Source organism: Triticum aestivum, chromosome 2A (genome assembly GCF_018294505.1).
Source record: "Triticum aestivum cultivar Chinese Spring chromosome 2A, IWGSC CS RefSeq v2.1, whole genome shotgun sequence".
NCBI lineage: Eukaryota > Viridiplantae > Streptophyta > Magnoliopsida > Poales > Poaceae > Triticum > Triticum aestivum.
In genome coordinates, this window is record NC_057797.1 from 24,490,294 (window position 1) to 24,505,908 (window position 15,615).

General features: G+C 45.1%; 1 protein-coding gene across 1 annotated transcript in view; it reads right to left on the reverse strand.

Moving 5' to 3' along the window:
• Positions 1 to 2,090: 2,090 nt before the first annotated feature.
• LOC123191384 (berberine bridge enzyme-like Cyn d 4) overlaps positions 2,091 to 15,615 on the reverse strand; it is a 59,576-nt gene continuing 46,051 nt past the window's right edge. The window contains exon 3 of the mRNA XM_044604144.1: positions 2,091 to 3,691. Coding sequence (XP_044460079.1) covers positions 2,091 to 3,691 — 1,601 coding nt within the window. The remainder of the gene's footprint in view (positions 3,692 to 15,615) is intronic.

Below are 15,615 nucleotides of genomic sequence, written 5' to 3' on the forward strand. Positions count from 1 at the left end.
GCCATTTCAGTTTTGAAAAAATCAAAAGAAAATGATAAAAACTTCAGAAAATAAAATCCTTCGAGAGGTAGTTATATTACTACACCTATTAGTTATGAAAATTTGAAAACTTAAATTTGGACATGTTTTGCAAAAAGTATAGGGAAAATATAAAACGGCTATAACTTTTGCGTACAATATCGAAAAAAACGTATAATATATTAAAAAATTCAGCACGAAAATCCGCATCCGATTTTGACAGCCTACGACCTGTTTGCAATTTTCTAGAATCCTCAAATCCAAAAGGAAAAAAAGATATGCTCAAATTTCAGTTTTTTAAATTTTGCTCAAACTATGGTCAAACTACTTATTCAAGAAGTATTAATGTTACTACATAATTATTCAAGAATATTAGTGCTACTAAATAATTATTTCAATTTTTTGAATTTTGGTCAAATCTGGTCAAACTATGGTCAAACTTATTCAAGAAATATTAGTGTTACTAAATAATTACTGTTTTTTAGAATAATAGTTTCAAACTCAAATGGTGAAACGAGTGACCTAATGCTCAAGGTAAACTGCTGAGGGTTAATAGGATTGACAGCTTACATTTGTCAGGAAAACAACAAGTGCGGACTTGGAAAGTAGGGGGAATAGAACTCCGAAGTTAAGAGGAGTGATTAGATACTAAATCATCAAATAATTCAATTCAGAAAATTGAAAATAAAAAAAATCAAAAAAATTACCAATTTTTTTTAAAAAAATTCAAAAAAAAATATTTAGTACCGGTTGGTAACACCAACCGGTACTAAAGGTCCCCCATGCCACGGCGCGAGCTCACGCCACGTGGTGGGCCTTTAGTGGCGGTTCGTGCCGAACCAGTACTAAAGGGGGGGGGCTTTAGGGCCCACACTTTAGTGCCGGTTACTGGCACTAAAAGCCCTTACGAACCGGTTTTAAAGCTCCGTTTTCTACTAGTGATTATACTACTCCTTATGAGGGCGTGGGATATGTACTACTCTGGCAGAGTTTCGTCCGCCTGTCAAAATTGCTAAAAGCAGTTTGGGTTGAGGATTAACATTATCTTAACGGTTAGATTGAATTAAGAGATCCTAATCATAAGGCTGGTATTGATCCATGATGTTATGTGTAGGCTAGGCTAGGTGCACTTAGCGATGAATATGTTCGCGTGTTTAATAGTAAGAGAGAAGTCGAAAATTCGAATCTGAGCCCGAGCTCATCTGCACCTGTGCTCACGAAAAAAATCAAAATAAATATTATAAAAATTCAAAAAATTCCAAAAAAAATTAGGGTGGTAGACAATTGATGCGTGAGGTACGCTCCAATTTTCAAAACATTTGGACTTCTGTGCAGCTCTCAGCAAAAAAGACAAATCGGAGGTCTGTAAAAATGTGTACTGTTCATATATTGTTCGGGTCTGATTTGTCTTTTTTGCTAAGAGCTGCACAGAAGTCCAAATGTTTTGAAAATTGGAGCGTACCTCACGCATCAAATTGTCTACCGCCCTAATTTTTTTTTTGAATTTTTTTGAATTTTTCTAAATGTGTTATGATTTTTTTTTTGACCGGGTGCAGACGCACCCGGGCACCGAAACGCCGCTCTCGAGAGAAGTTCACTACTCTCGTTCTCAACCCCCTGTTGGCCTATTCTTTGTCGATGTCGTAATGCGGCAGCTCATGATGCAGGGTCCTGCTGGTTCGATATATCTCCTGAAGTTATCAGGACTATAGTTTGTACTGAACAGATCTCAAATGTGTGAATGATGCTGCCCATTATCTAAAAGAAACATCGTTGGTTTTGAATTACATCAGGCTACGTTATAACTGTAGCACGCAAATCGTGCGGAAATCATTAGTTAGGGACTTAGTTTTGCGACATTATATTGACACATGCAATAAGCTTTTTAGCTCAACACAATTATTAGCACTTACTCCCTCTAACTGAAAATACCTGTCAGAGAAATAGATAAAAATGAATATATCTATTTAGAACTAAAATACATCTAGATACATCCATTTCACCGGCAAATATTTTTGGACGGAGGAAGTACAATTTTGTCAAACACGATTGTTTTGTTTTGCGCGGTTACACTACTGGTTCAAGGGAAGTGGTGGGACGCTTTGCTCGCTCCAGAAGTAGTCGCCGGCGTCCACCTTGCGCTTGATCTTTGCGAGTCTCTTAAAGTTTTCCGGGCCGAAATAACTCTCGCCCCACACCTTGGCACTTTCATAGCTCGTCACGCCGTCAACCACCTTGTTCGCGCCGATGTCAAGGTCCCGGTAATTCACGTACGCACCCCTCGGGTCCTTACTCACAAACGGCGCCATGAAGTCATAGAGGCTCCCGACCCAGTCGGGTGTAACCTTGCCTCCGGTCCCTTCGCCGTTCCAGAACTCGACGTACTGGATGTTGTAGAGCACGCTGCTCCGGTACGGGAAAGGGGTGTTATCGGCCGCGATGCGGCCCATTCTTCCGCCGTGCGGCTCAAGGACGAGCTGCCCCGTCGCGGCACCCTCGGGCCAGAGGAACATCTTCTCCAATGTGTCCTTGCTCAGGGGTTTCTTGACGTAGTCCGACTTGTTCTTGAAGAAGGGGCCTAAGGTCATGGACCGGTTGAGGAGGAGCTCGTCCAGCGGCTTGTTGTAGATGTCGTCGCGGAAGTATATGTATGCCGTGTACTGCAGCCAGCTCATCTCCTTGCAGTTGGCACGTGTCACCCCGAGCTCTGGGAACCGGCTCCCCATCGTCGCCACCGCCGCGCTGCTGTTGCCGAGGTACAAGGCCTGGAAGTTGGCCTGACGGTTTTGCACGACGACACGTACGCTAAGGTCGTCGGGGAGCACCGGCGCGACCGTTTGCCATTTGGTCACGGCGTCGACTGCGCCCTGGTCCATGGTCTTGGGGACTCTGAAGAAGGTCACCGTCGGTGGAACAGGCACCAGCCTCACCTTCCACGACAGCACGATGCCGAAATTACCGCCGCCGCCGCCGCGGATGGCCCAGAAGAGGTCGTCCCCCATGGCTTTCTTGTCCGCCAGGAGGTTCCCTTCGGCATCGACCATGGTGGCGTCCAACACGTTGTCGGCGGAGAGACCATGCTTGCGCATCATCAGGCCTATGCCGCCGCCGCTGAAGATGCCCCCCACGCCCACGGTCGGGCACACGCCAGCCGGGAAGCCCAGCCCAGGCGCCGCCGTGGCGACATGGTAGTAGAGCTCCCCGATCCCCGCCCCGGAGTCGACCCAGGCTGTGGCCTCTTGTGGGTTGACGCGGACGGCGTGGAGCTTGGCGAGGTCGATCACCGCGAACCCCTCGCTGTTGGGGCTGCCCGATCTGTACGAGAGGCCCTCACAATCGTGCCCGCCGCTGCGCATGCGGACGCGCACGCTTAGGCGGCGCCCGCAGCGCACGGCGGCCTGGACATGCGACGCGTTGGTGGGCGTCACGATGCAGAGCGGCGGCCTCGCCGTGGCCGGCGCCACGAACCTGGCGTTCCTGATGGATGACACCAGGAGCTGCTTGAACGACGGCGAGCTCGGCGTCTGCACGAGCTGGCTGGGGATGTTCGTCGAGAGGCACTGGAGGAAGTCGTTGTCGTTGGAGGGCGACGCCAGAGCGGGCACGAAGAAGCCCAAGAAGCAAACTGTGAGAACGAGCGCCATGCTTCCTACACTGACATTGTGCTTCGGTTCTATTTCACCGGGTTATATAGCCATGTGTCATCCTTATTATTTTGAAGGGCTGGTCATTAGTTTCTCCCCAAATCAAGTAGAAATTGATTGTGCCCCAAAGATAAACCTCCAATTTAATTACCTCCTTATAAGTTATAACTCGAAATAAAAGCGAATTACTAATTGGTCAAAGATAAATTTGTTGACATGGCTCTAACTGTAGAAGCAGGCCCTGCTTGGAAGGCTTTTAATGACTTTAATCATCTCTTGTACTCAATAAATTGCTTCCAATTGCCACATAAAAACCGAACCGACAACCGAACCGCGAGGCTGTTGGTTCCTGTTTTCACCGGTTGGACTGCTGGCTCATCGGTTCATTGGCGACGAAAACAAGAAGATTTGACCTAATTTTTTATTACATCAGATCAAATGTATATACGCAATATTTTTACATCAAATCAATTAATAAATCACAATCGATGATTTTTTTAATAAATCACAAAGTGATCCTAGCCCAATAGGTTATTATTAGTGTTAAAAATGGTTATCATTAGGCTGTTAGTGTTCTTTTTTTTACAATCAATACCATGAAATATTATCGTAGCAAATTGTACATGGTAGAGATACATGAGCTGACCATAGTGATAACAAAATAAAGTTTAAAAAAAAGGAGCAAATCTTCGAGATCTGGAAACTCTTCCTTCTTCCATGACACAATCTTATACTTTTCTGAAGTCAGCCGTAGGAACATAACGAAAGTATCAAACCACATACCTATAAATACCAACGAGGGTTCTCCCATTGTTTTAATTTGAGCCACACTGCCTAGGCTGCCATGCACGCACACTGCCATTAAAGTAATCAACCAACATCGGCAAAAGTACCAACACCAGTCTTTCAGGGACAAAAAACCGAACAACCAGGTCGACGTCGCTGGGAGCCGAGAGTACGAATCACCATTGTCGAGGACGTGGCGGTCGGGACAGATATTGAGAGGACAATCCTCCTTGCGGCGACCATGAGAAAAAAATTCAAAACCGATTTGGCGAAGCAAGATCTGAAGGACCATACCTAGACAAATTTAATCTTCCAACACCACCATTGACGTCGGGAAAAAGATCTCGTCGTCGAACGAAGGGGCGAAGATTATTTATTGTAGACGATGTTATCTCCAACGAAGAAGAGTACTACCAAAACCCTAAATCAATCTAATGAAAACACTACTATTATTAAGAACTCCACTCATAGATCGGGTTCCCCACCCCTCCCGACAACGGCAAGGCCGACCTGAGGAGGAGGAACCGATCTATTGTGGAGGCGGAGGTGGAGGCGGCGGCTAGGTCTTTTTCAGAAGGAGGTGGGGCGGCAAGAAAAACTAGAAGCTATAGGCTGTCAGCGTCCTTGCTTTGCTTAAGGTTAGGGTTCAATCCTTATTTTACCATTTTCTAAACATTTCCTTGATTTTCTTTTACCAGAAGACCTATGCACCATAAAAAACTTAGAAAAGGGTCCAGTTCTGTTTTGCTCCAGCCGGAACACCGGCCCGGTCCGGCTTTTAGAATTATTCAAAGAATGGCCCGGTGCTGCATTTTTCAATGCACACCAGATTCCTCCCCATCGATCGCTTTTAGTCTAGGTTTATTTTGGCTTCGGATAATATGGAGAATACTTTTGAAAATATCAATTTTAACTTCATGATTTGAAACTTTGAAATTTCAAACTTTTATAAATTTAAACTTCCATAATGATCAAACTCTTGGAATTCTTTAAGTTTTGGAAAATCTTAAATTTTAGAAGTTTCAAAGTTTTAGAAAACATAAATTTTAAAAGTTTCAACCTTTCAAATGTTTTGAAATTCACATGACAGAAGTCTAGCACACATGACCAAGATGTGTCCGTTTCACAAGACAGATAAACGTGAAGGAGAGAGGGCGGACAAATCCAAATGGTGGGCCCCATTGTTTTGGAGCAGCAACAGCAGTGCGCCCTGATGAGTGGAAAACCCCTGCCGATACGTACAACGGGTATCTATAATCTTTGAATTTTCACTGCCAATTTCTTATATTATTTTGTGAAATGATTTAATATTTGTTGAACTAACCTACTAATTATCGCAAGGACACAATTGCATGTTTTATATCGGTTTTTTAGGAACCTTCCCGAACTCTAAAAACACAAAAACTAAAATCAGAGATCACGACATCCATGAGGAAGGACACCTACAAAATTTGAGCCAGCCGGCTATGCGCACCCATGGTGGGGCTTGCCCCTACACCGTGTGGCCCCCTCAAGGACCTTGAGTCTTGGGTGTCTGGCATATGTATACACCTTGATCATTCATGTTTTTAAAAAAACACTCCTTGATCATTGAGCAATTTACTGATCTTTTCCTCGAAGCAAAGCCCAACAGAATTCGCCCATCGGGTTGGGAATTCATCATCATCTTTATCAACAACGCCATCCGGTAATCTCTCATGATGTGTAAGTAGTCCATCCCTTCGACTATGAGTACTTAGTAGCAACTGTGAACCGAGTTTCCCTATGTGATTGTGACCATCTTTATGTGATTCCCTTACGGTAAACCTTTTTATATGTGATGAATATTTATTTTATGGCTTAGCCTATCATGATTGTATGAATGTTGCAGATATATATTGCTCTTCATTTTGTTGATCTATCTGTTAGCCAGTTTAGATGACCATATAGTAGTGGGTATTGGAAATATGCCTTAAAGGCAATAATATTGTATTATTATATTTCCGTGTTCATAATTAAAAGTTTATCTTGTGCATCTAGTTAATAGGATGGGATGTGAACCAATATTTGTGATATCAAAAATGTTAGATATTGTTGGAGGGATGAGCGCATATACACTTCAACCTTTCCACATTTTGAATTGTGGTTTCAAACAACTCATGGTGCTTAGTTAGATATTCTTTTGGTTATGTTAAGGCAGAGTACAAACATTTGTTACTATTCTTTGATCAATATTGTTGGAGGGATGATCATATACTGCACATGGTTTGACAATTTCCAAATTTATAACTGAGTTTTGGATCGTACATTGTTTGCGTCTTTCCCTGAAAATAAATGGATAAAATAACAACCAAGTTGACCGATTCTAGAGTGTACATGAATATACTAAATGAAACACTAGTGTTGGTTATAAGCTAAAATTTTGTGAGTACAACACAACGGTTTAGGTTATAAGTTGGAGTTGCATTTGTTACTTACTATTTGTTTCGGAGTGTTGTCATATGTCATATATTGTTGGCATATCTTTCCCTAATTTAATTTATTTTTTTAATTTTAATTTTAATAATAATAAATCACCTATTGCTTCTGCCCGCTCACCGTCATCGAAGTTTTTTTTACAAAATTACCCTCAAAAGTTAATGGTTGGTACGATCGGTTTTTCATCAACGTGCGGACCGATTCCTCCATCGCTCGCCTGGGCCTCAGGTCGTTCTATTGACCATCATCGCACCCTAATCCTGTGTGGATCCCGTGGAGGCGGAGGAGCCGCTGTGCAAGGAGACACCCGCGGAGGCTGATCCTGCGGGGCACTTCATCTAGGTGCCTATATTGTGGCCTGACTTCTTCATATAGGTGGTTCTCGACACCCTAGTCCAAAGGCACGCGCAACCTGCTCATCGTCGGCAAGCTGCAAGTCATGAAGATCGCCTGCAACCTCCGTGACATCTGCACCACCGACAAGTCCGACAAGCAGGCTTTTACGTCGCCTCGCGCTCTAGCTGCATGACGACCAGCCCACGAGGGTCACCTGCAACCTCCGTGACATCTGCACCACCGACAAGTCCGACAAGCAGGCTTTTACGGCGCCTCGCGCTCTAGCTGCATGACGACCAGTCCCCGAGGGTCACCTGCAACGTTGTTGTCGTCCAAAATTTGAGTGACGTCGCTGGTAACCAATGTTGTACGCATAAAGTCTGAAGAAAACCAACCGTTGTGCTCCTTCAAGTGGGATCGTTGGAAGTTGGTGCGGGCGAGGGATGAAAGCAGATCGGTGGTGTGGCAGACAATCGGTATCTTATTGTCTTGCTTGATTCGGTGGTGTTGCGAGCGAATCCAGCAGCAAATAATCTTATTGTCTTGATTGATTCGGTGGTGTGGGGGAGAGAATCCAGTGGCACATAAATCAAGACATAACTCTGATCACATAGACTAATCCATAGAGTGGCATATAATCGGTGGTACTAATAACAAGACGTTCATTGGTCTCTGAAAAATAAAGAAGGAAACATATGCGAGTCTTCTTTGCATCTTTTGAGTACTACAACAAGGTTTTGGCAGTGGCACACAATGGAACGCTAGAAACCATTGTGTGGGGCGGGAAGCCAAGCATGCCGGAGACTCTGATGCCTGAAAAGAGTTGTGGATGCTAGCAATCCTGCTTCCCCTCATTGGGAGTTGACCGCCACCGACGCCAACATATCACTTCGAGATAATTGCACAAAACCACCACATTTCAGGCATCGTTTGCAGAAAACAATAAGGTCGCTAATTTTTTGCAAAAATCACCACACATTCATTAATCTTTTTGCAAAAAGTAATGATCGAGTGATTTAGGTCATTTAATCACTTTCTGACAAGTGGGGTTGGATTGTCAGGAGCTGACTTGGCAAAACATTTACATACACCCCCTTAGATCTAAAGAATAAAAGCAATCGAGGACAAGAGCTCCTATCGTCCCCCGCGCAGGCAGACCTCTCGATCTGGAGTTTGTCCCCAACCACGACCAGGACAGGAGCTCGGTCCCTCGTCACCCATCTCGTCCCCAACCTCGACAAGGAGCTCGGAGGTGAGGTGAGCGCGCGACGGCAATCAAGAGCTCGACGACGAGGTGTGCGCGCTGGACTGGCCAGCCAAGGCCGACCCCTGTGCCACCTGGGGCAAAGTCTCCTGGGCGTGCGCACGGGGGACTGGCTGGCTACGGCCCCCTTTGCTCGTCGTCTAGGTCACGCGGCTGGCGCCGGCATGGGGAGGTGCCCTAGAGTGGGCGATGGCGACGCGTGCTGGGTGCTCGGCCTACACTAGGAGTTCGTCCCTGACTTCCCTCTCCTCGTCTACGATCCATGGAGTAGAGGAGACAACATTCGTGCGCGCATGCGTGCCTGTCCGTGGCGGGAAGACTGTTGGAGAGCGGCGGGGGTTGCAAGCCGCCGCGGAATCCGGTGCCGTCAACATGGCCATGCTTGCAAGCCGCTGGGCCAGGCAGAGGCGAGGTGCGTGTTGTCCCGGAGGAGAAAGAAAAAAAAGGAGGAGGAAGGAGATGGTACACAGGGCAGCAGTGGTCGCTGACATGTTGTCGGCGGCGGCGAGGTCGCCGGAGTGGCACAGGGTTCCCGGCTGGGCCACAGCGAGCATCGGGACAGTTGTGCACGAGGGGGTCGATTGTTTTTATTCTTTAGATCTAAGGGGGTGTATGTAAATGTTTTGCCAAGTCAGCTTCTGACAATCCGGCCCCACTTGTCAGAAAGTGATTAAACGACCTAAATCACTCGATCAGTGCTTTTTGCAAAAGGATTATTGAATGTGCGATGATTTTTACAAAAAAAATAGCGACCTCGTGGTTTTCTGCAAACGATGCCTCAAATGTGGTGGTTTTGTGTAATTAACTCCATCCCTTCAGTAGATCAGTGAATCATATAGGGGTCAATCAGCATCAATGGAAAAGCCTGGGAAGTTCAGAGAGAAATCAAGGTACGTGTGTGGTTGTGTGTTTCCTACGTACAATCTTATATAATTTAGTTTACCCCAATTGTGCAACAAGATGCAAAATAATTGTGTAAACATGTGCTAGACCTTTTTGTAATAATTTTGTACAACGAATAATTTATCAAATTCCTAGAACCGAGTTCTGGTTTGGATGCCCCTGATGCTCTGATTAGCCTTCTCGTTACCGTTCGTAATCCTATCAGTAACTAAATAAAGCTCCCTTTTTCACCGCAAAAAATGCTTTTAAGCAGTGAGGACTGAAGTCTCACTAGTAGAAAAAGGGTCAAACGTGAAGCACATTAGTGCCGGTTTGAATTTAAGCCGGCACTAATGTGTACATTAGGGCCTGTTCCAACGGCTAGCCGGGCCGCTCTCATTAGTACCGGTTCGTGGCGAACCTTTAGCACCGGTTCGTGCCACGAACCGGTACTAAAGTGAGTGGTGGCAGGATGTTGTCAGTCCGGGGCCCCTCCAGCACCTTTAGTACCGGGTCGTATCACGAACCGGTACTAAAGGTCGTCCTACATAGACCCTTCGTCCACGCGAGCTCGCTCTGTTCTTCCCCTTTTCCCTCTCCTCTCTGTTCTTTCCCCTCTTCCTCTCAAGATCATCACACATTTTGCTCAAGATTTGAAGGCCCCCATCCATTCAAATGATCACAAAGGTTAGCAACTCTTTCCTTCCATCTCTCATTGCTAGATTAGCTGGTGCAATGCTTTATATAGTGATTGATTATTGAGTTTAGTAATTTGGGAGGAATTATATATATATGCTGGTATTTGATTTATATGCAATTTGAGGTCAAAAATAACACTTAGTTTTGCATATGTAGGTGTGGTTTACTTAGTACCTTCTAAATATCCGTCGTAACCACCGTCGATTGCTCGCAACGTCCCGTCGCCGGCACCACCTTGTGGTGAGCCTCTTGTTCATGAAGTTTTATATAAAAAAATGATGTTTGTGTGATTTGGATATATAGTTACTCGTATAATTATCTTACCCATACGTTGTTTGTTATGCATAGTGCCATGGTTTTGATATCCGTCCCCGTCGGCCCTCGTCCGGGTTATGATTTGGATGTGGTATATTCTCTTTTAAAACTATTCATTGCATTTTATGTTTATGATAAATTATACCCATCAAGTTGACATAGATATTTGTATGTAGGAGGTAGTTGAACCCGAAATTCCAACCGACCCTATTGTCGAGAGGTTAAATTTAGTTGAAAGAGAAAACGAGGATTTGAAGGAAAAATTGAAAAGAATTGAGGGGGAGAAGATGGAATTGGAGTTGCATGTTGCCGATGTCGTCGACGATCACAAGATTAAGATGGAGAAAATGCGCTTGAAGATTAGAAAGATTAGAAAATATGCCATTCATAGTGAGGCTTGGTATCATTATGTTGTTGGATCAATTGTTACCTTAGTTGCGATCTTGATCGCATTTGTTGTTGCATTTAAATTCTTTAGCTAGAGAGTTATTTGTTTGTTGCATTGAAGTGTTGTATGCTCTTTATGTATGAACTTTATGTATTGTATTAATTTGATGTTTTCGGTGCTGTGTATTGAAGATGAGCCGACAATGGATGTACGATGACTGATGCTCTCCTGAGTTCATTAATGGCGTGCGTACTTTTCTGCTTGCGGCTGAGGCAAACAAGCGAGCGGATGGTTTTATGCATTGTCCATGGGCTGGCTGTAAGAATGGTCGCAATTACTCTACGTCAAGAACCATTCACGTCCACCTGTTTGAGTCTGGTTTCATGCCCCACTATAATGTTTGGACCAAGCATGGAGAAAGAGGGGTTATGATGGAAGACAATGAAGAAGAAGAGGACGACGACAGCTATCCTGGCCATGGGTTCCTTGAATACGATGATACAACAACGAGGGAAGAAGCTGAGCCGGTAATGCGGGAAGAAGCTGAGCCGACAATGCGGGAAGAAGCTAAAGAAGAGGCATCGGATGAGCCCGTGGATGATCTAGGTCGGGCCATTGCCTATGCAAAGAAAAACTGCGCAAGTGATTTGGAGAAGAAGAAGTTGCAGCGCATGTTAGAGGATCACAAAAAATTGTTGTACCCGAATTGTCAAGGTGACAAGAAAAAGCTGGGCACCACACTGGAATTGCTGCAATGGAAGGCAGAGAATGGTGTATCTGACAAGGGATTTGGAAAGTTGTTGGTAAGGATAAAGGATATGCTTCCAAAGGACAACGAATTGCCCGAGAGTACGTACCAAGCAAAGAAGGTTGTCTGCCCTCTAGGGTTAGAGGTGCAGAAGATACATGCATGCCCTAATGATTGCATCCTCTACCGCCGTGAGTACGAGGATTTGAACGCTTGCCCGGTATGCGGTGCATTGCGCTATAAGATCAGCCGCGATGACCCTGATGATGTCGAGGGCGAGCGCCCCAGGAAGAAGATTCCTGCCAAGGTGATGTGGTATGCTCCTATAATACCACGGTTGAAACGTTTGTTCCAAAACAAAGAGCATGCCAAGGCGATGCGATGGCACAAAGAAGACCGTAAGAAAGACGGAAAGTTGAGAGTACCCGCTGACGGGTCACAGTGGAGAAAAATAGAAAGAAAATACGGGAAGGAGTTTGCAGATGACGCAAGGAACGTATGGTTTGGTCTAAGCGCAGATGGCATTAACCTTTTGGGGAGCAGAGCAGCAACCATAGCACCTGGCCTGTGAATCTATGTTTGTATAACCTTCCTCCTTGGTTATGCATGAAGCGGAAGTTCATTATGATGCCAGTGCTCATCCAAGGCCTGAAGCAACCCGGCAACGACATTGATGTGTACCTAAGGCCATTAGTTGAAGAACTCTTACAACTGTGGAATGGAACAGGTGTACGTGCGTGGGATGAGCACATGGGGAAAGAATTTGACCTAAAGGCGTTGTTGTTCGTGACCATCAATGATTGGCCTGCTCTCAGTAACCTTTCAGGACAGACAAACAAGGGATACCGCGCATGCACGCCCTGTTTGGACGATACCGACAGTATATATTTGGCTAATTGTAAGAAGAATGTGTACCTGGGACATCGTCGATTTCTTCCGAGTAGGCATCCCGTAACAAAGAAAGGCAAGCATTTCTCCTGTGAGGCGGATCACCGAACGAAGCCCCGCCACCGTACTGGTGCTGATGTACATGATATGGTCAAGGATTTGAAGGTGGTCTTTGAAAAGGGTCCTGGTGGACAACCTGTTACGAATGACGCTGACGGACGTGCACCCATGTGGAAGAAGAAATCTATATTTTGGGACCTGCCCTATTGGAAAGACCTAGAGGTCCGCTCTGCAATTGACGTGATGCATGTGACGAAGAATCTTTGTGTGACCCTGCATGGCTTCTTGGGCGTGTATGGGAAGACAAAAGATACACCTGAGGCACGGGAGGACCAGCAACGTATGCACGGAAAAGACGACATACATCAGGGTCATGCAAGCTACGCTCTTACCAAAGAAGAGAAGGAAATCTTCTTTGAATGCCTGCTTAGTATTAAGGTACCGTCTGACTTCTCGTCGAATATAAAGGGAATAATAAACATGGTAGAGAAAAAGTTCCAGAACCTAATGTCTCATGACTGCCACGTGATTATGACGCAACTACTTCCGGTTGCATTGAGGGGGCTTCTACCGGAAAACGTTCGATTAGCCATTGTGAAGCTATGTGCATTTCTCAATGCAATCTCTCAGAAGGTAATCGATCCAGAAATCATACCAAGGTTAGAGAATGATTTGGTGCAATGTCTTGTCAGTTTCGAGTTGGTGTTCCCACCATCCTTCTTCTACATCATGACGCACATCCTAGTTCACCTATGCGAAGAGATTAACGTTTTGGGTCCTGTATTTCTACACAATATGTTCCCCTTTGAGAGGTTCATGGGAGTCTTAAAGAAATATGTTCATAACCGTGCTAGGCCAGAAGGAAGCATCTCCAAGGGCCATGAAAATGAGGAGGTCATTGAGTTTTGTATTGACTTTATTCCTGACCTTAAGCCGATTGGTGTTCCTGAATCGCGGCATAAGGGCAGACTGGATGGAAAAGGCATGCTAGGAGGGGAACAAATAATATGTATGGACGGACATTCTCTCACTGAAGCACACTACACAGTTCTACAGAATTCTGCCTTGGTGGCTCCGTATATGGATGAACACAAGAATTTTTGCTACGCTCCAAACACCCGGAGCGGTCTGATGACCGGATTACACGTGAACAAACCAGGAGTTTCGCCAGCTGGTTGCAGACACGTACCATGCATGACACCTCTATTGAAGATGGCCTGTACTTGCTATCCCAGTTACCATCTTCGAATATAATGACTTTCAAAGGGTATGAGATAAATGGTAATACATTTTACACGATCGCCCAAGATAAGAAGAGCACCAACCAAAACAATGGTGTCTGCTTTGATGCAGAAACCAAGACAGGAATGGAAACATATTATGGTTATATACAGGACATATGGGAACTTGACTATCGACGTGGTTTGAAGGTCCCTTTGTTTCGGTGCAAATGGGTCAATATGATACAAGGCGGGGTAATGGAAGACCCGCAGTACGGAATGACAACAGTGGATCTCAACAATCTGGCATATGCAGACGAACCATTCTTCCTAGCCAATGATGTGGCACAGGTTTTCTATGTGAAGGACATGTCTACCAAGCCAAGAAAAAGAAAAGATAAGGAAGCGAATGCATCGTACGATGAGCCAAAGCGGCACATAGTTCTTTCTGGGAAGAGAAACATCGTGGGAGTGGATGACAAGACAGACATGTCAGAAGATTATGAAAAGTTTGATGAAATTGCTCCATTCACAGTGAATATTGACCCGAGCATCCCGTTAAATGATGAAGATTTTCCATGGTTACGGCGCAAAGGGACACACGCGAAGAAAAAGTTTCACACCCAAAGATCTGGGATGTGATCGGCTTCACTATCATCACTTTCTTCTGTGTTCCACACCCTAGAGGGAATCTCTGTAATAGTTAGGGTAGTTATGTGTTTTGGCATTTGAAACGCGAAGAAATTTTATGTGCAAACAAATTCTTTCATGCCTTTACTGATTTTTTAAGCTAAATGACCCTGAAATTGAAAAGCATTTCAAATGAACTCAGAAAAGGTTGAAAGTTGGCATGGTATCATAATTTCACCCACATAGCATGTGCAAAAAAGTAAGTAGAGAGGGTTACCGCAAAAACTGGATGCACTTCGTGTACTAAATGGACAATCTCTTTCGAAGTACCAGGGTTTCGAACGAAAACTCATCCGTTACAAAAGGCATTTCATTTTTTTAAATAACCTAAGCATTACCAAATTGAATATAATGATAAAACACACTAATATTAAACATAAGAAAAAAGAATCACTGAAAAATCTATTCTCAAAGTTAAGTTATTCACAAACTAGTGATTCACACAAATTTCAAATAAATCAAAATTTAAACTATTCAAATTTGTAAACTACCGGTACTAACAGAAAGTTTGTAATTTTTTGTATCTAGAGCAAAAATATTCACAAAGAAACTCTAAATACAGCAAAAAAACAACTCAAACAAAAATAAATGAAGCAAAAAAATAAGAAAAAAAGCCCACCTACTGCGCCACAGCGGCCTGCATACGACTAGAAACCCAACCTGTTGTTGGGCCAGGATGCAGGCCCGCAAAGGCCCAGTAGGCCCACAGGGCAGCACAGACCATTTAGGCCCAGTAGGCCTGCTTTGGAGAGGAGCTCGAGGGAGCTACCGCACTGGGGCTTATAAACCAGTCCGGACGCCCCTCAGCTAGCGAGGTGGGACTAAACATTTCGCACCGCACCTGCGCCAGCGCACCCCCTTTAGTGTCGGGTGGTAGCACCAACCGGTACTAAAGGAGGGGCCTTTAGTACCAGTTCGAGCCACCACCCGGCACTAAAGGGGGTGCGGTTCCCGCCGCTTGGCTTGGCCAAAACAGGCCTTTAGTACCGGTTGGTGGCTCCAACCGGTACTAAAGGTCCATCCTATATAACTGAACACTTCAAAAATTTCAGTTTCTCCTCTGATTCTTCTCCTCTGCCCCGTCGCCCGCCGCCCCCGTCTCCATAACCCTCGTCACCGCCCCCGTCCCCGTCGTCGCTGCCCCGTCGTCCCCATCCTCGTCGTCCCCGTCGTCACCGCCGCGCCGTCCCGGCCCGTCCCGCGTCGTCCCCGTCCCCGTC